At 36.5% G+C, this 23,403-nt stretch overlaps 1 protein-coding gene across 3 annotated transcripts in view; it reads right to left on the bottom strand.

Moving 5' to 3' along the window:
- STK3 (serine/threonine kinase 3) overlaps window positions 1–23,403 on the bottom strand; it is a 285,816-nt gene that overhangs the window by 115,539 nt on the left and 146,874 nt on the right. For all 3 annotated transcript variants that reach the window (XM_045454103.1, XM_045454104.1, XM_045454105.1), the window contains one exon: window positions 12,779–12,904. In XM_045454103.1, coding sequence (XP_045310059.1) covers window positions 12,779–12,904 — 126 coding nt within the window. The remainder of the gene's footprint in view (window positions 1–12,778; window positions 12,905–23,403) is intronic.

The raw sequence follows: 23,403 nt of genomic DNA, 5'->3' as shown, positions 1-23,403 counted from the left end.
AAAATCTGTACAATTACCTCAACACCTATCAAAACATGTCAATTTGTCAGGATGTATTCTCATCAGGCTAGCTTTTTCTATAATAGGTATAAAAATCAACTTCATAAGGCACTATTTCCAATCGTGTCCCATACATTTCTTGAATAAAAAAAATGTTTAAAGAGGTTGTTTATAATAGTTACCCAGGACACAGGTGTACAGAACTAAAATTTTTAAAAACAACATATCTTGAAATGGTTATCATAAACTGTTTCCCCTTCAAAAGTCACATTGAGGGTTGATGGAAATATCTATTTAATTTTAGGCCACAAATTTTTCTCCATCTGTAGTAAGCTGAACTGTGTAGGAGAAAATTAAATTTGGAAAAATTATAAGTTGATACTGGTATAACTCATAAGTTCTTGGGAAATTGCACTCACTGAGAATGGAAAAAGCAGGATCCACAATGAGTTCAAGCATTAATACTGAATATCAAATGTAAATGACTCTTATACTGTAGCAACTCAGTATGGTGAATTTCACAGCTCTAGATTTTTAAAATTAGGAAAAGAATTCAATCTACAGTATTTCAAAATTTAGCTTTATAAAATTTTCCAATGGTCTAGGGCCAACATGGCTCTGTGTTATATTAACCCAGTCACTGGATAAGGACCAATCCAGGGTCAGGGCTAAAGATAGCTACTATAAAGGCTGTCACAAAATACAGTCTTCCAAGATAAAAATAAATGCAGAGGGGCGTCTGAGTGGTTCAGTAAGTTAAGCGTCCAGCTCTTGGTTTCAGCTCAGGTCATGATCTCATGGTTCATGAGTTCGGGCTTCACATCGGGCTCTGCTCTGATAGTGCGGAGCCTGCATGGGATACTCTATCTCTCAAAATAAATAAACTTAAAAAAAATTTTTTTTAAGATAAAATAAATAGAGAAATAAAACTTGGCAGTACAGATCTCCCACCATGCTGAAAAGACCATTCATCTTTGAAATAATCACAAAGGAGGAAAAAAGAGTGGGGAAAACTTCAATGAAAATGAAAACAGCTAGGATATCAAAATATCCACCCAAAACCTCCTGGCATACCCTAAAAGGTAACCAGTCCAGAACTATAACTAGCAGGTATTAGCCAAAATGAATCTCCTAAATTGGAGCAAATTAAAAAAAAAAAAAAAAAAAAAAAATGGCCGCAGGTAACTAAGGTAAGTTATAAGTGAAAATTAGAAGAGGTTATAAAGCAACAACCTCAACTTCACAGATATAAATGTTAAGACAAACATAGCAGCAATCACATAATGGTTCATTAGTCTACAATTATTGTCAAACGCTGGGACCTAATGGGTCCAAGACTATACCTTTAGTCTATCATCTAAAGAAAACCGGGTGTAAAAGACATGTGGTTCAAAAAAAGACAAATATCCATTTACTTCTATTCTTATCAACTACTAACTTGCCTTAAATTACCCTGATTTTGTGTAATGTTACCTTTTAGAAGTTTCCCTTCCCTTCTTGGATCACTTTGATTTACAAACTATCCAGAATAAGCCAGAATTGAATAGACCATAATTTTTTTTGAATCATGCTAATTTATGAGTACTCAAGGAATTTATAATCATTATAACATATGAAGTGTTTTATATATTAATATATATTAAATATCATATTAAAAACTCAGTATTTCAAATTAAGAATTCAGAACACCCAAGAAATGACAAGTTGTAAGAGTTTCCATTAAAATGGATGATTGAACACATGGGTTTATGCCTATCCCTCCCAAAACTCTTCCAAAATTACAATAAAGGCACAGAAAAGGATAAACTCATAAAGATCAAGGGAAAGGCGAAAGCAGCAAACAGGACATGTCCCCAAATTTGGAAGCTAGAAAGCAGATAAATATATAAGTAATAGCTAATTCAGCAGACCAAAGAAATCTAAAACTTCATAGAAGTCACAAAAAGCAAGCAAATTCAGGCCCCAGAACAATGGATCCTAACATCTTTTATAGTAAGGTTCATTCTTACACACTAAGTTTCCAGTAGGCAATTTTAGTGCTTATATCAAATATAATCACTAGACCTTTGAAGAAAGTCCATAAAATGAAAAGTCACAGATCAAAACAAAGGAAACATAGACAAGGTAGGAAGCAAAAGAAAATTCAAAGTGATAATATAATAACAACGAAGAAGAGGAGATTATCTTAGAAATTAAATATTTGACATGGGGAAAAAATAAGTTTAGAAGATAAACTTGAGGAGACCTCTAAGAAAAAACAAAAAGAGAAAAAAAAAAAAAACAGAAAAGATCGCTGAATGATAAGTCTAAGAAGTCCAATAAACAAACAAAAGCAGTTCCAGAGTGAGAAAATGCACAAAAACACAGAGAGAAGTAATGAGATAAAAGTATCGTGAAAAAGCAGAAATAAAATTACACAGCACTTAAGAGTATTTCCAAATTAAAAGGGCCAAAAGACACTCCACACAATGAATGAAAAAATATCTACAAGGCACAGCACCATGGAAGTTTTAAAGAAAAGGGAAAAGTGAAGATCTAAAAATCTTCCATAAAACACCTAAAAGATCAGGTATTGGACTGTCATTTGTCTTCCGCTGAGTTAGAAAACAGAACAAAGCCTTCAAAATTTTAAGGGAACGTTATTTCCAATCCAGAATTTTATACTCAATCTCTCATGGGTAAAGGTAGAATAAAGACATGGTCAGATATACAAGGTATGAAAAACAAAACAAAACAACTGCAAATGTCTGGAAGCTCCTGGGAGATAGGGCCCATCAAAATGAGGAAATAAGACAGACAAGATCCAGGGAACAGAGGATCCATTACAGAACAGAGCAAAAGGAAATTCCCAGGATGATGTTGCAGGGAGGTCTTAGTGTGACAGCTGCTCCAGACTCTAGAAAGCAGTCATACAGATTACAGGAGGAGAGAGGGCCAGGAAAGAAGGACTTGAAAAAAGTACAAAATTAATGAATGATCTATGTTTGAACATAGAGTCTATGGCTCCTACACAGAGCATAGGAATGTAACATTTGAAAAAAAATTAGATAGGTACATAGAAAAACAACAACAACTATAAATGACAGTAACAAAAACTGAGACAATTATTAGTTCCAGAAATCACAAAAAGAAAGAGCACGTAACCAAAATATATTATGACGTTTCTCCGCAAACAGTATTTATATAGTCATAACTGTGTAAACACTGTGTAGGGGTTTTTTAGAACTGTGATTTAATTGTATGGGGAAAATGAGAAGTAACAAGTGATTAATTCTTTTAAAGAATTTTAATTTTGATCAATAATTTAATCTCAAGTTATTCCTTACTAAGTCTAATTTACTTTTCGGGAAGCAAAGGAATGACAATAAATAAATTTATTTACTGGTTTTCTTCAAATAGATTTTTTATAAGCTTAAAGTAGTTTTACAAAAATCTCCCCCAATTCTTCCAAACAGATCTGGCCACTTAAAATTCTTCTTACAATACTTAAAAAGAAATTGTGAATATAAATATTGGTTCAAATCTGATCAGTGACATTATCTTGGTGGCCCTTTGAGGAGCAAAACCAGCAGCAGCAACAACTACTACCAAAGAAACCAAAAACTGAACAAACCAAACAATAACAAAAACAACAAAAAAAAAAACATGGCTAAAATAGTATAATTAATAAGCATTATTGCTGGGGCAAGTAGTAGCATTAGTAAAGATGAAAGCTAAACTTTATTGGGCATACTACACATAACACACTGTTCTAAGTGCTTATATGTATTTTTAAAAATCACATCCCCACAGGAACTCTATGAGTTATGTGTGGTCTATCACTAATTCCCCTTACACAGATGGTGAAAGTGGAGAGGTTAGTAACTTGCCCAAAGACACAGAGTTATATGCGAACAGAATCAGGACTTAACTCCAAGCCAAATGTCTTCTTACTCTTAGATAAATTCTATCTCCCACCCCCACCCTGTTTAACCAACTAGGTACATTATAGGCTTCTGGACTGACTGAAGTGGATGCTGCTGTTCTATTCTTTTTTTTTTTTTTAATGTTTATTTATTTTTGAGAGAGACAGATACAGAATGCAAGTGGGTTGGGGCAGAGAGAGAGGGAGGCACAGAATTTGAAGCAGGCACCAGGCTCTGAGCTGCCAGCACAGAGCCTGATGCGGGGTTCAAACTCACAAGCTGTGAGATCATGACCTGAGCCGAAGTCAGACGCTCAACCAACTGAGCCACCCAGGCGCCCCTATTCTTTACCTAGTTCAAAAGATTCTCAAGAAGTAGACTGATTTGAAGTTCCCTTATTAAACAGGGGCAGGGAGAGGGAGGAAGCTTCTGAGAAATGCTCAGGTGGAGGCTGTATCATCATCTGTAGGGGAGTGAATTTTCCAAAGCACCCCTGCATTTCTCCCCACACCCATGCTGAGAATTACTGCTTCAGTGAATTGTTTAAAGGGGATATGCCACTCTAAGACATTAAGGACCACAGCCTGACAAGCTTAGAGTTCGAACCATAAGGAAATCACCAGAAAGTCCCCATTTCTTTTCCAAAAACAGAACCTCTAGGATATAGTCTCAGGCCAATTAATAGGCAAAATCTCTTTCTTTGAGTCATTACCAAACTAACATGAAATACAACAACACCTTTCTTTAGATGGAAGTGAAAATAAAGGACCTGATACGTGCATACAATATATACACACATGTAACATCAAGAAGTATCCCATTTTTTACTCAACATTTCACTTAATGTAACATTCTTCTACATCTGTTCAACTCCTTGTATTTTACTTAACACTGTGATCTACATGAGAAATGCCTAAACTCCAGTGACAAAGCAACTCTTGTAAACTCCTTATCAATCTTGTAATCTACTTTAAAAATAACTGCTTGTCAACGGTGCCTTCTGGACCTTATCTCACAAATTCTATTGTTAACACCATCCATTCCATTTTTAAGTCATCATCCAACATATCATGTGTGGAGTGTTTGCCTTGTTCTCTTACTTAAAAACAGTAAGCACCAACTCTTTTACTGTATAAATATTTAAACATTCATTCAAGTGCCTGTATAATGGTTCAGTAAACCATACCAGCTAACTTAAAACCAGCTTTATAAAAATCATTGGTTAATTAGAGATTAAGAACTACATGGAATGTATAGTGTTTGTTGTATAATTAATAAACTGCCAAAATGCATGCTTACATCTTGAATGCTATAGATAAGTTAGTATAACCTGAATAAGAAAAGTCTTATATGCCTGCAATTTATATAGATAACCTATATCAAACTTTGGGTTGACTTTGTCAGAAATGAATGCAAATTTTGTAAATATATTCCACTTTTATGAAAAATACAGTATTGCTTTAAGGATGTAATTTGGCCTTGAACATCAAGAGACAGTAGTTCTATGAGTATTCAGCTGTCTTATTTTAAAACTGTATATGTAATCCAATTTTAAGCCAATCTGCAAGAGAATCCCAAAAGAATGTACAGTATAAAGACAAACTATGAAAGATTTTGAGCCTTCAATGTGGATGTTTCTGAGAGAAAATGACTACCGATTTAAAAATTTGCTAAAAATGTTGGCAATGTAGAGATACACTTTTACCTGTGTAGGAGGAATTCAGATCCATTATCACTGCTCTTGTGCGCATGTGTGTATACTGTATTAGGGGGAAAACTGACAAATGATCTCAAGATGGAAGCGACTGCCTGAGAACATAATTGAAAGCAAAGCATGTGAATACTGTTCAAACTAGGACTCTGTTAAGACTTTAAATTTTTTCTTATGATTCCAATTAAAAACAACAAAAAAGAACGTAATAGTTTTACTCAGAAATGCTAGGTCGGTTCCAAAGAATTAAGGATTATTTGAAAAAAAAAAAAAAAAACAACAACAACCACCAAAAACCTGATGTGATTTTCAATTTGTCCACAATACTTTGGGAGTACTCCCCTCGAAAGGTGGAACCTAATTCCCCTCACCCTGACTGTGGACAGGACTCAGTAACATATACCTAAATCGATGGGATGGCTTTGGAGCAGTACAGCGAGTAGAAGCTGGAAGCACTTTGAAGAGACTATTAGAACCAGCCCACAGAGCCATGAAAGGCTGTTAGAAGACTGATCATCATTAAGGAGGAAGGGAAGATAAATGTCTGGAATCTTGAAGAAAAGATATTCTTATTACACTGTGGCAGAAAATTTAGGACACTGTCATCTACAGTAACCAGGAAGTAAAAAATGTACCTGTTAAACTGGGTATATCATCTAGCTAAGGAGATTTCTAGGCAGAGTGTTAAGGTGATGCCTGGTTTCTTTTTACTGCTTATAACAAAATGAACAAGGAGAGAGAAAAGCTTAAGAAAGAGTAACTAAAAAAGGAATCAGGACTCGTTGGTTTAGTAAGTCCATAGCCTCTACAGACAGTAAACAATGCTACAATTATGAAAAAGCTTCCAAGCAAACATCAAATCCAAGGCACTTTCAGAAAAAATTGTCTAAAAATCAAGCTGCACTGGTGACCTTAAAATCCTTTACTAAGACTTCAGAAAGAGCTAAATACGTAATAGGGCTTTTATGAGGCTTAAAGGCATTGTCCCGTAGCAGCCTTAGGAGAGACCACGGTAAAGAAGCAATCATTTCAACAAAATGTAGGGGTGTCGCCTGGTCTAATGGAGTGAACCACAATAAGATTTATAGGGTGCCCACACAATTGTTTTTTGGCAGAAACACCACCAGCATGGTCTCACTAGGACAAAGCACAAAATGAAAAGAGGATTCTGGAGTCTCAAACTTCTACAGGCAGGAAGGGGCTGAGAAAATGATTTAGTTCAAAACATAGGCTGTCTTCCTATGAAAAAGGAAGAAAGACACAGAGAACAGAAGCAAGAACTCAGAGGGCACAGCAAAGAGTCATTGAGAAACAGGGCCGGAATAGAACTGAAATAATCAAATAGAACTTCTAACACTTTCTTGGCTGGATTCCAAAATTGCCATGGACTGCTAATTATTGTGCTCCTGTCCTCACTCTTTGAAAACAACCGTCTATAGTGATAGTCTTATGCCTGACCCAGCACTGTATTTTGGGTATGTGGGGGGCAGATAACTAACCTTTAGTTTGCCAGTCTTCAAACTGAGATAAGCTAGACTGAAGGATTCTCATCTCTTTCCAAATGTGATCTAGAAGACAAAATACTGAACTGGGAGCTGATAATGTAAAGGGATAATACTCAGAGTGAAGAAGAGACAGTTATCAAGAAGTAGTAAGTATATTCCACATGGGCAAAGAATGTAAATAATTCGTAGCCAAAGGACACATTGTATTAGTTTTAAAACATGCCCATAAATTCCCTGAAATTCTCCCTGAAAAGGTAGGGTCTAATTCTCTGCTTAAGTGTGGGGCAGACTAAGTGATTTGTTTTTATCTTTTAATTGAGGTGAACTTCAAGTAACATAAAAATATTTTAAAGTGTACAATCAGTGACATTTAGTGCATTCACAAGGTTGTTCAACCATTATCTTGATCAGGTATCAAAATATTTTCATCACCCCCCCCACCCCAAAAAACACTTCACTCATCAAGCAATCATTCCCCATCTGCCCTACTTCCCTGCCCCCTCCCCCACCCCCTGGCCAGTCTCTGGCAAGCACTAATCTGATTTTTGTCTCCAAAGATTTACCTGTTTCAGATCATTCATATGATACAACATGACTTTTTTATGTGTGGCTTCTTTCACTTGGTATAAGGTTTCCATGCTGTAGCATGTATCCCTATTTTATTTCTTTTTATGGCTAAATAATACTTCATTGTGTGTATATACCACAATTAACCTACTTTTGTCTACTGTGAATAGTATTGGGAACATTCATGTACAAGTATTTATTTGAGTACCTGTTTTCAATTCTTCTGGATATATACTTACAAGTGGAATTGCTAGATCATATGGTAATTCTATGTCTAATGTTTTAAGTAACTACCAAACTATTTTCCACAGCAGCTGTACCATTTCACATTTCCATCAGCAATGTATGAGGGTTCCAATTTCTCCATATCCTTATCAACAGTGGTTATTTTCCTGGCTTTTGTTTAATCACAGCACACCTAGTGAGTGTGAAGCAACATCTCGTGGTGAATTTGACTTGCATTTCCCTAATGACTAATGTTGCTGACCTTCATTTCATGTGCTTGTTGGCCATCTATGTATTTTTGGAGAAATGCCTACTTAAATTCTTTCCTTAGTTTTCAATTAGGTCTTTTTGTTGTTGAGGTGCCATGGTTCTTTATATATTTTCAATGCTAGACCCTTACTGGATATATAATTTATGAATATTTTCTCCCATTCCATAGCATGTCTTTTCATATCTTGATGATATCCTTTGATATACAGAGTTTTAAATTTTGATAAATTTCAATTTTTCTATTTTTTTTCTTTATTACTCGTGATTTGGTTTTCTAAGAATCCACTGCCAAATCCAGATTTGGATTACTTGTTTTCTCCTAAGAGTTTTAACATTTTAGCTCTTATATTTGGTTTGCTGATCCATCCAATTAGATCTTATATTAAAAGGCCTTTGTATATGATGAAAGGTAGGGGTCCAAGTTCACTTTTTTACATGGCTATCCCGTTGTCCCACTACCATTTGTTAAAGAGATGGTTCTTTTTCCACCAAAGAGTCTCCACACCTTTGTTGAAAATCAATTGGCCATGGACATACGTGTTTTTCTGGACTCTCAATTCTAATCCATTGGTCTATATGTCTACCCTTATGCCAGTATCACATTTGATTACTACAGCATTATGCTAAGTTTTGAAATTGGGAGGTGAGTACTCCAACTTTGTTCTTCTTTTTCAATACTGTTTTAGCTATTTGGGGTCCCTTTGATCCATCTGCATTTGAGGATAGGTTTTTGCATTTTGCAAAAAGGACCACTGATATCTTGATAGGGACTGGATTAATCTGTGAATCACTTTGGGGAATACTGTTATCTTAACAATAGTAGTCCTCCAACCCATTTATACGGGATATCCTTCCATTGATTTAGGTACTGTTTAATTTCTTTCAGCAATGTTTTGTACTTTTCACTCTACAAGTCTTTTACCTCCTTGCTTAAATTTATTCTCAGGTGGGGCACCTGGGTGTCTCAGTCAGTTAAGGATCTGACTTTGGCTCAAATCATGATCTCGCAGTCTGTGAATTCAAGCCCTACACTGGACTCTGTGCTGACAGCTCAGAGCCTGGAGCCTGCTTCAGATTCTGTGTCTCCCTCTCTTTCTGCCCCTCCCTCGCTCCTGCTCGCTCTCTCTCTCTCTCTCTCTCAAAATAAACATTAAAAAAATTTTTTTTAATTTATTATCAAATATTTCATTCTTTTGGATACTATGGTAAATAGAACTGTTTATTTAATTTCCTTTTTCCGTCACTTATTGCTGGTACATAAAAACATAACTGATTTCTGTATGTTGATTTTATACCCTCCAACTGTGCTGAACTTGTTTATTAGCTCTACTAAATTTAGCTGTTTTTTACAGACACCATCCAGGAAGCTGCTCTAGTTCAACAGAGCCAAAACAAAGGCAAGCCTCTGTGCTGGTCCCTCAGGGAACCACCAGACAGGTCAAAATGCAAAGCCACAAGTTTTTTGAGCACAAGTTTCTTATTGCTCTCCCCTACCATCTCTCTCCACTGCTGTTCCCACGGCTGCTGCTGAGCTACAATATGGAGGCTGCGGGGGGGGGGGGGGGGGCGGTGGTGGTGCTGGGTGGCTCCATTGGTTAAGCGTCGGACTTCGGCTCAGGTCATGATCTCGCGGTCTGCAAGTTCGAGCCCTGTGTCGGGCTCTGTGCTGACAGCTCAGAGCCTGGAGCCTGCTTCAGATTCTGTGTCTCCCTCTCTCTCTGCCCCGCCCCCACTCACACTTTGTCTCTCAACAAAAATTAACATTAAAAAGAAAATTTTTTTAAGAAAAAGAAATAGAAAATGGGGGATGGCAGGCATGTAGACAAAAATGCCACAACACTATCTTACCAAAATTTAGTAGCCTCCTTCTTCAGTAAGCACTGTCCTGGTTGCTGTAAGTTTTTTTATTCGATTTCAGTGTTTTGAAAAAGTTGATTTGTCAGGTTTCTTTCCAACTTAATGGCTGTTTCTGTGGAGGCACAGATTCTTAGAGCTCTCTACTCCACCATTTCTATGACCAGTAACTTCTCTTAACAAACAGAATGTGGCAGAAGTGACAGTATGTAACTCCCAAGAGTAGGTCATAAAAAGCATTGAGATTTCCTCCCTGTTCTTTCTCTTGGATCACTTCCTCTGAGAGAAGCCAGTTTCCATGCTGTGAAGACTCTCAAGTAGCCCTAGAGAGAGTCCACACAGCAAGGAACTGAAGCAGCCCCAGGACAGCCACATGAGTGAGCTACCTTAGAACTCCAGTTCTTGTCAAGCCTTCAGTTGACTGCAGTTCTCACTAACACTTAGACTGCAACCTCATGAGAAACCCTGAAAATCATCTAACTAAGCCACTTCTGAAATAACTGATCTACAGATACCATGAAATAATAAATGTGTATTGTGGTAGGCTGCTAAGTTTTGGGACACACGATATTTAAAGCTGAGCCTCAAAAGGTGAGAAGAACCAAGTGACTTGAGTTCTTGGGAAGAAGAATGTTTCAAGCAGAGGGAGGAAAGGTTTCTGGCACATTAAAAATAAAAAAAATTTGAAAGAAGATCAATGTGGCTGGAGCTCAGTGGAGAAGAAGAAAATGAAGAAAGAGATCACTCAAGTGGCAGAAAGTAACCTAAGTGACTAGCGTAAGGTCTTAAAACCAGTAAAAACTGGTAAGCCCTGGAGTAATCAATGTTTCCCTACCATCAAAAGTGGAAACTGGTCTACAGTTAAGTACAGGAAGACAGAACTAAGCAAAACAATCACTTGTCCATTGACAGATAATTGGAGGCAGTCCACCAGCCCAGCACCCATAAGAAAACTGCACAAGGTGAAAGAAAGGCAGATGGGTACCACCACAGAAGGGCAAAAAACAGACATTTTTGTGAATATAAACTTATCAGAAATTGTACAACTTTGATAATCCAATGTTGCTTATTTTTGAAGTAATAAACATTTGATTAAAAAGTGAGCATAAAGTATTAGTGAATGAACATGGGAGCATACAAGTACAAGACCAAGTTTTATTCTTGGTTCCTCATTAGCTTTATGAACTTTGATAAATCACTTCTCTCCTAACCCAATCTCCCTCATCTGCAAAACGGGATAATAACATATATAGTACATGACCAATCTTCCTTTTTTTAAAGATCAAATGAAATAATATATGACAAAAGTACTTTTAAAATTAAAAAAAAAATCTAGAAAAAAATTAACATTTACAAATGTTAACTGGAGAAAAATCAGTAACTATATCTATTATCACACAGGAACCCAGGGTGGGAGCTATAAAGCCCTTTGAAAGCAAGAACCAAGGTCTTTACCTCATTCCATAGTACTTAACTTTAATAGAATGGATACACAATCCCAAAGGAACAAAACACAAAACAAAACAAAACAAACAAACAAACAAACACTTAGGGCACTGGGTAGCTAAATCAGTTAAGTGTCTGACTCTTGATTTTGGCTCAGGTCATGATCTCATGGTTCTTGAGTTCAAGCCCCGCCCTGGGTTCTGCACAGTGTGGAGCCTGCTTGAGATTGTCCCTCTTCCTCTCTCTCTGTCCTTCCCCTACTCATGCTCGCTCTCTCTCTCTCTCTCTCTCAAAGTAAATAAATTAAAAAAACAAAAACCTTTAAAGAGATGTTATTTACAATTCTGAATGGCAAATTCATTAGTAAAAATCTTACATCTGGAATATAAGCTCAAAACATCTGTCTCACAAGGCAGTCCACAGTCACTACCAAATGAATAACCGATGTAGTTGCAAATCTAAAAAATATGATCGTAAATCAGCTCTGCAAAGATGCATATTTGTCCTTGTCCTCAGCTACCACATGATACAAGTTTTAATAACTGGTGAAACGGGTAAAAGAATTTCAAAAGAAATCCCAATTGGATAACCAGTCTCTGAAACTAAAACTAAATGTAATTAGCAAAATAATACTATTTGTAGACGATTAAAACTATAAGATTAAAAAAGTCTATGGGAAAATACAGATATTATCAATGACATTTCAATCAATAAAAAAATAAAATGATATTTGTGCTTTCAGATTTTACAACTATCTGAATACCATGAGGTATTCATCTCTGGATCCTAAACCAGAAAAAAAATTTATAATTTGAAATAAGAAAAACATCATTAGTGAAGAACATAAGCATTAAACATTATAAAATGTGAGACATAATTATTTTGGTATTAAGATGCACTGATACATGAATATAAAGTAAATGGGATAAACGGGTAGGTTCTTATATGGTCCTCCCGCTTTCTCTAGCAACCCATCTTCTACTGTGGTACCCTTTATTTACAGCATAATTGATAGCCAGTTGAAAGAAAGTTCTAGAAGATATGACACAAAATTGACCAAATATGACACTGAGTGTCATCTAGATACTAGATACTCTACTCTAATTCTTAAGACATTAGGAAAGGATAGCAAACATTTGATGCAAACAAAATATATTTTGAAATTTAATAAACAAACACATCTCCTTGCATAATAAAATAAGTGCTATTGACATATTTAAAGAAAAAAACCCCAAATTTATAGAAAAATGACTTGGAAGGAAAAAAAAATCAACTTTTTGAGGGTAATTACGAACCGAATTTTCTTCTTCCTCTTCCAGTTCTCGCTGTTGCTCTTCATGTCTTTTAGCTTTGATCTCCATAGCTTCTGTGATCAGGTCTCTTAAAATTGATACAGGCTTTGCATTCTTGATAAAAGGGTGCTGGAAAAGTAAAATTCAACGGTATAAATTCCAAAGATTTCTCTGAATTATATCTAAAATATGTTAAAACAACACATAAATGCTAATCAGGATCACAGGCTTCAATTGTTCTTTCAACTAAAATTAAATGTATATATTAAGAAAAGAGAATATTCCAGCTGCTTTAGAAATAAAGATTTTGTTTTTGGGTTTACTTGCTTTTGGAAAACCATTAAGGCACACACAAAACATGCAATCCTGTTAATAAAACTACATTACATTACCCTTAAAAATATAATTGTCCAGGGGCGCCTGGGTGGCGCAGTCGGTTAAGCGTCCGACTTCAGCCAGGTCACGATCTCGCGGTCCGTGAGTTCGAGCCCCGCGTCAGGCTCTGGGCTGATGGCTCGGAGCCTGGAGCCTGTTCCCGATTCTGTGTCTCCCTCTCTCTCTGCCCCTCCCCCGTTCATGCTCTGTCTCTCTCTGTCCCAAAAATAAATAAACGTTGAAAAAAAAAATTAAAAAAAAAAATGGGAAAAAAAAAAATATATAATTGTCCAGGGGCTCCTGCATGGCTCAGTTGGTTAAGCATCTGACTTTGGCTCGGGTCATGATCTCACGGTTCAGAAGTTTGAGCTATGAGTCAGGCTCTGTGCTGACAACTCAGAGCCTGCAGCCTGTTCCAGACTCTTCTCTCTCTGCCTCTCCCCACTCATGCTCTGTCTTTCTGTCTTTCTCTCTCTCTCTCTCTCTCTCTCAAAAATAAATAAACATTAAAAAAAATTTAAAAATATAACTGTCCAGGGGTGCCTGGGTGGCTCAGTCGGTTAAGCAACGGACTTCAGCTCAGGTCATGATCTCACAGTTCGTGGTTTCGAGCCCCGCGTCGGGCTCTGTGATGACAGCTCAGAGCCTGGAGCCTGCTTCCGATTCTGTGTCTTCCTCTCTCTCTGCTCCTCCCCCTGCTTGCAGCCTGCCTCCCTCTCTCTCTCAAAAATAAACATTAAAAAAAATTTTTTTAAAATATGTATGTATAATTGTCCAAAGGAAGTGTAGATTAGATAGCGAAAAAGATAAAGAATTTTTTAACAGGTTGGTGATGATCAGTTACTAGAGGGGAAGTGGGTGGGGGGCAATGGCTTAACAGGTGATGGGGATTAAGGAGTGCACTTGTAATGAGCTCTGGGTGTTATACAAAAATGCTGAATCACTATATTTTACATCCGAAACGAATTATTACACTGTATGTTAACTAACTGTAATTTAAACAAAAACTTTAAAAAATTTTTAATTAAAAATTCTCATAAAAAATAAGAGACTGGTGATTATATTACATATGAAAATAAAATTATTTTGGTAATACATACAAATTTTAATTAATCTTCATAAACTGACAGCCAGAATCAGTGGCTCAAAAGGAGGGCAACTATTCTGTTACTTCTTTTACATATTTTTTACTTTATTATGTTTTGAATAATATAATCATCTCCAATGGAGAAACAGTAATAAAGGAAATATTTTTCAGAAAATAAATACTGTCTCACTTCTATGCTATGTATAAAACACCTTTTAACTTCTTTTTTTATAGCATCTTGATCTAGTGAAGATATCTGAGTTTGCTACATTTCTGGTAAATAGAAGGGAAACCACCAGGATAGACCTGGGTTTTCAATGACTTTTTTATTGGGGAAAGGGAGAAGGAGTGTGAGAGAAAGTAGGGGACAGGTTACAAATACAATTTGAGATAAATAACCTTATTTTGAGGCAGCAATACAGTTTCAAAATGTTAATTTTCATATTACATATCCATAGACAGTTATTTTAATAAAGATCAATAGAACATAAAAATATTCTTAAAGACAAAAAAATAGTGCTAAAGAAGAAATTATACACATTTAGAATAGAATTTAAAAAAATAAAATGGTGAACATATCATTTGGGAAAACTATATGGAAGAATTTTGCCAGATTACAGAAATACTAGAATTGATGGCAAAGAACCAATAAATTCTTCTGTAACAGCTATAAACTAATCGCCAGATAAATTAAGCGCTAGTAACATAACTGCAGTGCAGATTCCCAGTCATCCACTAAAACAGAGTTGGGATTGGATGCATGGCAACCCAGCTAGATCCTACATTTCTCAGTCTCCCCCTTTCAGTTGGTTGTGACTGTGTGACTAAGCTCTCATGAATGGGTTGTGAGTACAAGTGGTGTGTTCCACTCTAAGATCTGATCCTTATGCACTCTTCCGTGAGTTCGTCTCTTTCTACGAAGCTGGAAAACAGACAAATACAGTGTCTCAGAGGATGGTGGAGCTGTGAGCAGGAAGGAACCCCAGTTCGACTCTAAAAATTTTGAGAACACTTGTGGAAAGGTCTCAAAAAGTAATAATTGAAGATATGTTCTTTGCTCTTAAGCAACTTATCATCTAGAATAAGAAATAAAAGATACATATAGAAAATTACAATGTGACATACAAGTTACATTCATGATGGTTTGATGCAGACTATATGATTTACGATTAAGAAATGTAAGAGCAGAAGAAAAGGTAATGTGACGATCTCAGATACCTCACACAGAAGAAACAGACCATTTTTCAACGTTTATTTATTTTTGGGACAGAGAGAGACAGAGCATGAACGGGGGAGGGGCAGAGAGAGAGGGAGACACAGAATCGGAAACAGGCTCCAGGCTCTGAGCCATCAGCCCAGAGCCTGACGCGGGGCTCGAACTCACGGACCGCGAGATCGTGACCTGGCTGAAGTCGGACGCTTAACCGACTGCGCCACCCAGGCGCCCCAAGAAACAGACCATTTTAGGGAGGAGGACAAGTATGAACAATATGAACAAACACACAAAGATAAGAGATGTATGCCAGAACACAGTAGGAAGATCCACCTAGCCAAAACAGAAACACTATTTAGAGAAACGGGGTTCTGGCAATTTAGATCCAGAAAACAGTGGGACAAGAAGGATAAGTGCTAAAAATGAGACACCTGGATTCTGTCTGAGAGCCACTTCAATTACATAAGCAAGAAAATAATGTAAGGAAAAGAATGTCTTTGACAGCATAATCTTGCAGCAGAGTTTAGACATGAAATAGAGTGGGAAGAGACTATAATAACACAAGTGTAAATTATTAAGAACATGGGTGAAAAAAATAGCTCACACAAGTGAGGGGAAATAGTGAATCTCACAGAAGAACTCTTAAAAAGGATTTAGTGACCAATATTAACAGAAGTGGAAGAAGACCAACAGTACAAAAAACTGAGAACTAGTAGAATTATTCTTCTTTATTTTTTTTTAATGTTTATTTATTTAGAGACAGAGAGATGGCGCACAAGTGGGGGAGGGGCAGAGAGAGAGGGAGACACGGAATTCGAAGCGGGTTCCAGGCTCTGAGCTGTCAGCACAGAGCCCAACGAACCCAGGAACCATGAGATCATGACCTGAGCCAAAGTCGCTCACCCAACTGACTGAGCCACCCAGGCACCCCAGAATTGTTCTTCTTTAAAAAGGCACAGATGAGACACCTGAGTGGCTCAGTTGGTTAAGCATTCGACTTCAGCCCAAGCCATGAACTCACGGTTTGTGAGTTCAAGCCCCGTGTCAGGCTCTGTGCTATAGCTCAGAGCCTGGAGCCTCCTTCAGATTCTGTGTCTCCCTCTCTCTGCCCCTATGCCACTCAGGCTCTGTTTCTGTCTCTCAAAAGAAAAAATAAATAAATAAAAATAAATGTTAAAAAAGTTTTTTTAAAGGCACAGAAATTTCAAATTGTATTATACTTTATCTTCTCAGGGAAAATTATTAGCCAATCCTGCAAGCCACAGTTTTATCTTTAAAAAATACCAAAGTACATATATGATTCATCCAATCTACTTCAATTTTATTTTCATGAAGTTTATTCAGTGTTATGTTACTATTAGTCTATAGGGCTCAACATTCTTAATCTCAAAATCTCAGCATATCTGATTTCACTTGCACTCATGTCTTCTCTACATAACTGCTACAGGTATAATTTTGACCAACAAAGAGGAACTGGCTAAAAAAGTTAAAAGGGTACTTGAGGAACAAGGCCATATTATTTGAGGATTCTTGACAGTCGGAAGAGAAATTTTATCAAACACTGGCTGATTTAAGTTTACTTATTTATTCTGAGAGACAGAAAGAGCACAAGCAGGGAAGGGCAGAGAGGGAGAGAAGGAGAGAGGGAGGAAGGGAGAGACAGAGAGAGAGAAAGAGAGAGGGAGAGAGACAGAATAGCAAGCAGACTCAACACTGTCAGTGCAGAGCCCAATGTGGGGCTCGAACTCACAAACCATGAGATCATGACCTGAGCCAAAGTCAGATGCTCAACCAACTAAGCCACATAGGTGCCCCTGGCTGATTTTTAAAGACTGTTTTTCAAGGCTTTTTTAAAGTAGCAGGTAGTGGGGTGCCTGGATGGCTCAGTCTGTTGAGCATCCAACTGTTGATTTTGGCTCAGGTCATGATCCTAGGGAAGTGGGTCAAGCTCCACATCAGGCTCCATGCTGAGTGTGGCCTGCTTAAGATTCTCTCTCTTTGTCCCATGGCCTCCTCCCCCTCTCTAAAAAATAAAATAAAAATAAAGTAGCAGATGGTAAAATTAAAAATGCAAAGCAACATAATAACTACAAATACCAGAGAAAACAAGTTGACAAAAGTAAAATATGACAACTGTGATTTAAATTTTATTAAGATACACCAATGTAAATAAATGGGTTGAATTTCCATTTATTAAATAGTATTGTAGTTAAGCACTAAAAGACACTTAGTTTACAAGATAAATTCAACTACATACTTTCTAAATGAGATATATTTATAATAAGTCTATCTCATGTTTCTATAAGAGGCATACTAAGAAAAACTTGGGTTAAAAGTCAAAGATAGGCAATGAAATAGTAGTCAAACACAAAAATGTATCAAGAATAAAATGGTCCAAATAAAATAGAAGTGAAGGCTCAAACAGTACATGATGAAACAGTCATTTAATGTTTATAAGGGATGTAATATAAAGAAACATAGTTATAAACTTAATACAACATTATGATTCAAAACAATTTTAGAGAATTAAGTTCTAAATAAATAAGACATAGGAAATAGTGGGGCTTTTTTGGTCACTGAGAAAATAGGCAAAAAAAAAAAATTAAAAACTATCTGAATATTATAATCAGATTCAATCAACAGAAAAATTAGTAAAAAGAAGCTACATCTTTTTGTTAAATGCCTAGAGAAGCATGTGGTACTAGTCTAAGAATAGTGAAACAAAATATAATGTCCCCAGAAATAGAATATAATACACAAAATAAACAGTCATACTATGAAGATAGCATTTTCAATCACTGAGGAAAAATAACTTTAAACTGGTGCTGAGATAATGCCTGTCTTTTGTGGGAAAATTTAAACTAGATCTTTATCACAGAAACACGAAAATAAATTCCAGATAGATGAAAAGAGGTGAAAGTTAAAAAAACAGAAACACAGAGAATAAGAGGGTAATATATGAGAATATTTATATGTTCAATCCAATGCCATGAAACAAAAGAAAAAGATGATTTGGATACATATAATTTAAAAATGCATAAATGACAAAAAAATATGAATTAAAAAGTTTATTTGTAACATTTATATCAGACAAGAAGGTGATCACAAGAGTTTTTAAAAGAATCAGTAAGAAAAAGATAAGCACACCAAATTCTAAAAGGCTATTTCTAAATGCATCTAAAGGAAAATCAAAACTAAAAAAGGGTGAGGGGCACCTGGTTGGCTCATTTGGTTAAGCATCCGACTTTGGCTCAGGTCATGACTTCATGGCTCCTGAGTTCGAGTCCCACATCAGGCTCTGTGCTAATAGCTCAGAGCCTGGAGCTTGCTTCAGTTTTTGTGTCTCTGTCTCTCTGCCCCTCCCGTGCTCACACTCTGTCTGTCTCTCTCTCTCTCAAAAATAAATAAACATTAAAAAAAATGTTTTTTAACTAAAAAAGGGTGAGAATCCATAAAACACCTGAACTAATGTTGTAGTGACAGGAAATACCCTAAATCAACCTACCACATTCTTGATCATGTATCTTTAAAATAAGGCTGCCTGAACATTACCTCTTTTAAAATCTGAGATAGTTTTGTTCATGTTCTGAATTACCAATTTCTGAACTGACAGAATTCAAATTAGTGATTTATTCAAAAAAACTTCATAGCAAACAAGAATTTAAAGTGAATTGAAGAAGAAACTTCTGCTTCTGGACAAAATGAATAGACATACTTTTCCCTGTAACTCTCCATTAAAGCATAATTAAAACCCTGGACAAAACATAGGAAGATTCTGAAAGATGGAGAGAAGGTGGCAAAATGGGTAGGGACTCTGGAATTTGGGGTAGAACACAGCTTTGAGTTCCATGCTTTTCTGTTTTACCTCACTTATCCCAGATCAGGTACTAGAGAAGCCAGCACAACTAAGAAATACCAATGGACACAAGTGAAAAAAACAAAAAAACCCTACAAAAGCCTGCTCTCTCAAGCCAAGAGATCAGGAAAGGACAGCTAACAAGACAAAAGTTTTAGGTAACAACCAATCTAGTCCAGCCACACACTACACAGAAAACACTGACCCCTCCCCCACCAGCAAAGGCTGAATGAGGAACCTAGACTTCCAACCTCTGGAGGCTGTCCAATCCTTCTACTGAGGTGGTATCAGAGAAGACCAAGTATCAGGCTAGGGCTTTCACTTCTATCAGGCCGTATAACAAAATGTCAGCCACCCTGCCAGTGTGAAGTGTCTGCGGAGACTGTGTTGCAGGCTGGACTTATACCCCTACCAGGCAATAATGAAACAAACAAACAAACAAACAAACAAACAAAAAAACCCACCCCCTCCCTGCTGGAGTGGAATCAGACGGAGGCCCACTGGAGAGTCAGAACTTTCATCACCAGCAAGCTATAATGAGGCCCTGTAGTTCTAGGAGAGGCCACTAGATGCACCCCAGCCCTCACCCCTGTTCAGTAAGTAATAAGGGACCCCAGCACACACATGTCAAAGGAGACCAAGTGGGGGTACCAGACTTCTACTGCCACCTGGCAGAAATGAGATGGGGCCCCTTTCCCTCACTGAAGCAGCATCAGAGGACACCTGTTAGAAAATTTAAATAAGATCTACACTCTCACCATAATACCCAAAATGTCCCAGTTCCAAATGAAAAACAGTCACCATACCAACAAGCAGGAAAATCTCAACTAAAATGGAAAAAGACAGTCAACAGACAGCAACATCAAGATGACATGGCTGTTAGAATTACGTAACAAGGATTTTAAGGCAGTCATCACAAAAATGCTTCAACGATTACAAACATGCTTGTAAACAAATGAAAAATTGGAAAGTCTCCAGAAAGAAATAGAAGATATAAAAGAGAAACAAATGAAAAAGTTAGAATTGAAAAATACAGTAATGACAATAAACTCAATGAATAGGCTCATCAGCAGATGAGGACAGAGGGATGAATCAGTGAATTGTAATATAAAACAGTAGAAAGTACACAATGTGAACAACAGAAAGAAAATAGATTAGCATAAAAATGAACAGAATCTCAGGGATCTGTAAGACTAAAACAAAATGTCTAACATTTGTATCAATGGAGTCATAATAAAGAGAAGAGAAAAAGGTAGGACTGAAAAAACATTAGAAAAAATAATGACCAAAAACTTTCCTAAACTAGTAAGAGATAAAAACCTACGGATTTAAGAAGGTAAACAAACTCCCAACAGGATAAACCCAAAGAAATTCATACCTAGACACATAATTAGACCTGTGAAAATTAGGACAAAGAAAAAAAATCTTGAAAACAGCAAGGGGTAAAACAATCCAACAAAGAGACAGTAGAGTGCTCATAAGAAACTGTGATATCAGAGGAAGTGGCACAATATTTTTCAAGTGCTGAAAGGAAAAAAAAAAAACCTGTCAACCAAGAATTCTATAGCTAGTGAAAATATCCTGCAGGAAAGAAAAGGAAATCCATATATTCTCATATGAAGGAAAACTAAGAGAATTTCTTACTGCAGACCTACCTTAAAAGAATGGCTTACAGGAAGTCCTCTAGACACAAAGGAACTAATAAAAGAAGGGACTGTGAAACATTAGGAGAAAGAACAATGGAAAGAGCAAAAATAGGGTAAATACAACAGATTACCCTTATTCTCTTGAGTTTTCTCAATTGTTTAAAGATTAAAGCAAATATTTTACCACTGTTTGACACAGATCTCTATGTATGAAGAGAAAATATTTTGACTATTATAAATGGGAGGGACAGCACGGTAGATAAAGTTCTACTCCTCAGCTGAACTGGTGAAATGGAAGAATAAGTCACGTTCCATGGGAGTTCACAGAGTAACCCATGACATCATCTGTTCTAGCCAAGCTCAGGGGTCAATTCAAATAATGGCAGATCTCAGTCAACCTCACAGTCTCACAGAAATACATCCTGGGGCAGGAGCTGACTTCAGGTTCTAGGCTGCCCACCGGCAGATACAAGGACCATCTTGAGATCTGGAACTTTAGTGCCACTAGGCTGAACTTGAACCCTGTCCTTTAATGTCTTCGGGGTTTCAATCTCCTCACCTTTTAAAAACTACTAGGAGTTCACTAATAATTTCAAAGGATCCTTTCAGTCTATGATTCTTTTAAGCTTACACAATTATTTATATTGTGCCCTGGAGAAAAAAACACTATAAAAAATTCAGCATGAATTTCTTAAAAACTGTTTCTCAGGGTCTAGAAATCAACATGGTGTAATCTGTACATGTAGGCTATAGATGTGTCCACTAAAACTTGGTAATAAGACTGTCCTCTGAGAGTTATAATTCAACTCATAATATGTAAGACATATGCAAAACTCCTTTAAGAGACAGAATGGATTCCAGGCATCTAGCAAATAAGACTCAAATGAGACTAATGAGACTCACGATAATTATTCTATCTGATATACATGTATTAAGTACTGGATACCAGTAAATGATATGCACTTTTGGGAACACTGAGGAATGACAACTAGCCTTAACAAGGATGAGAGAGGAAGGCTTCCTGGAGGAGTACCTAATTTGAATTAGAAATAATTAGAGAAGAGTAAGAAGGAAACTGTTGGTGAAGGGGGTTTTTAACTAGGAGGGTTGGGGGAAACAGTGTGAAAAAAGGTACAGAGGATTGAAAGAGCATGGTCTGTATAATAAACTACAAGTCCATTATTTCAAAATTTATAGAGGAGAAAAAGAGAGGTAGCAAAGGGCAGTTACGAGGCTAGACAAGCAAGGGCACATTATAACAAAGGGCCTTGAATGGTTAACAATAGCACAATAGGAAAAAAAATCAAGAAAGCAAATATTGGCTCATATGCACTATACAGTTCTTGTTATAAAGAAGGATGGTTAAGCCAAACCCAACTAGAGGCTAGACGGTAACAGAGCTTGTTAATGTAGCCCATCTAGGCCAACTTTTTGGGCAGAAAAGAGTGGAAAAAGGGTGGAGCTGGGGGACAAATGGAATAAACCCACAACAGTCACTTTCACTGTGTGATCTTCAGTGAGTCATTTAACCTTTTGGGGTTTCAAGACCTTCATCCACAAAATAAGGGAATTATACTAGAGTATTTCTCAACTGCTTTTCTATCCTAAATACTCAAAGTGGAAAAAAAACAAAACAAAAACCAGAATATCTTAAGATTAGAAAAGATTATGGAAGAAAGACTACAAAGAAATACTGGTTACGTTATCCAAAATATCAGTTACCAGATATATTTGGATTTATTATAACCATCATTTTTTGTGCTATCTGTCCCACTTCTTGTTTTGCTTACCCCCTCCTTCTTTCTGGTCTTCCTTGGGGCTGAATAATTTGGATACTCAACATGATAACAATACCAATTGGCCCTTGATTTATGTGCTCAAAAGTCCTCTGTAATGCTGACAATACCTCAAAATAAAAGTTTTAATTAATTCTTGAAAGGCAATATTTGCATATAACACAAAACTCAAAAGGTTCAAAAAGAGCATTCAGCAAAATGTGTGTCTCTATCCCACTCCTGCTTCTTAGCCATACTGTTACCTACTCTGGAGGTCAGTTTCTTGATTATTTTTCCAGATCTACTCCACTGCAAGCAATGGTGCATGCGCGCGCGCACACACACACACACACGATTTATAAATGAAAGACATTATAATTAAACATATGATTATTATATGATATTACTGATTATATATTAATAGGACATATCAGTGGGTATATAGGATTGAATATTATAATGAATATAATAATATATTATAATAAATTACAATACACATATATGTATATATAAAATACATATATATATGTATGATATAAAAATTACATACACATATATGTATGTGTAGGTGTGTATACTCTGCCAATTACTCCTCTCAGTGGACCTTAGATTGCTTCCAACTGTTGGCAGGTATTTATGTTGTTTCTGATCTTCTGTCATTACAATGTACTATGAA

The sequence above is a fragment of the Leopardus geoffroyi genome, chromosome C3, assembly GCF_018350155.1.
Source record: "Leopardus geoffroyi isolate Oge1 chromosome C3, O.geoffroyi_Oge1_pat1.0, whole genome shotgun sequence".
NCBI classification, from domain to species: Eukaryota; Metazoa; Chordata; class Mammalia; order Carnivora; family Felidae; genus Leopardus; species Leopardus geoffroyi.
This window is presented reverse-complemented; position numbering and strand designations above follow the sequence as displayed.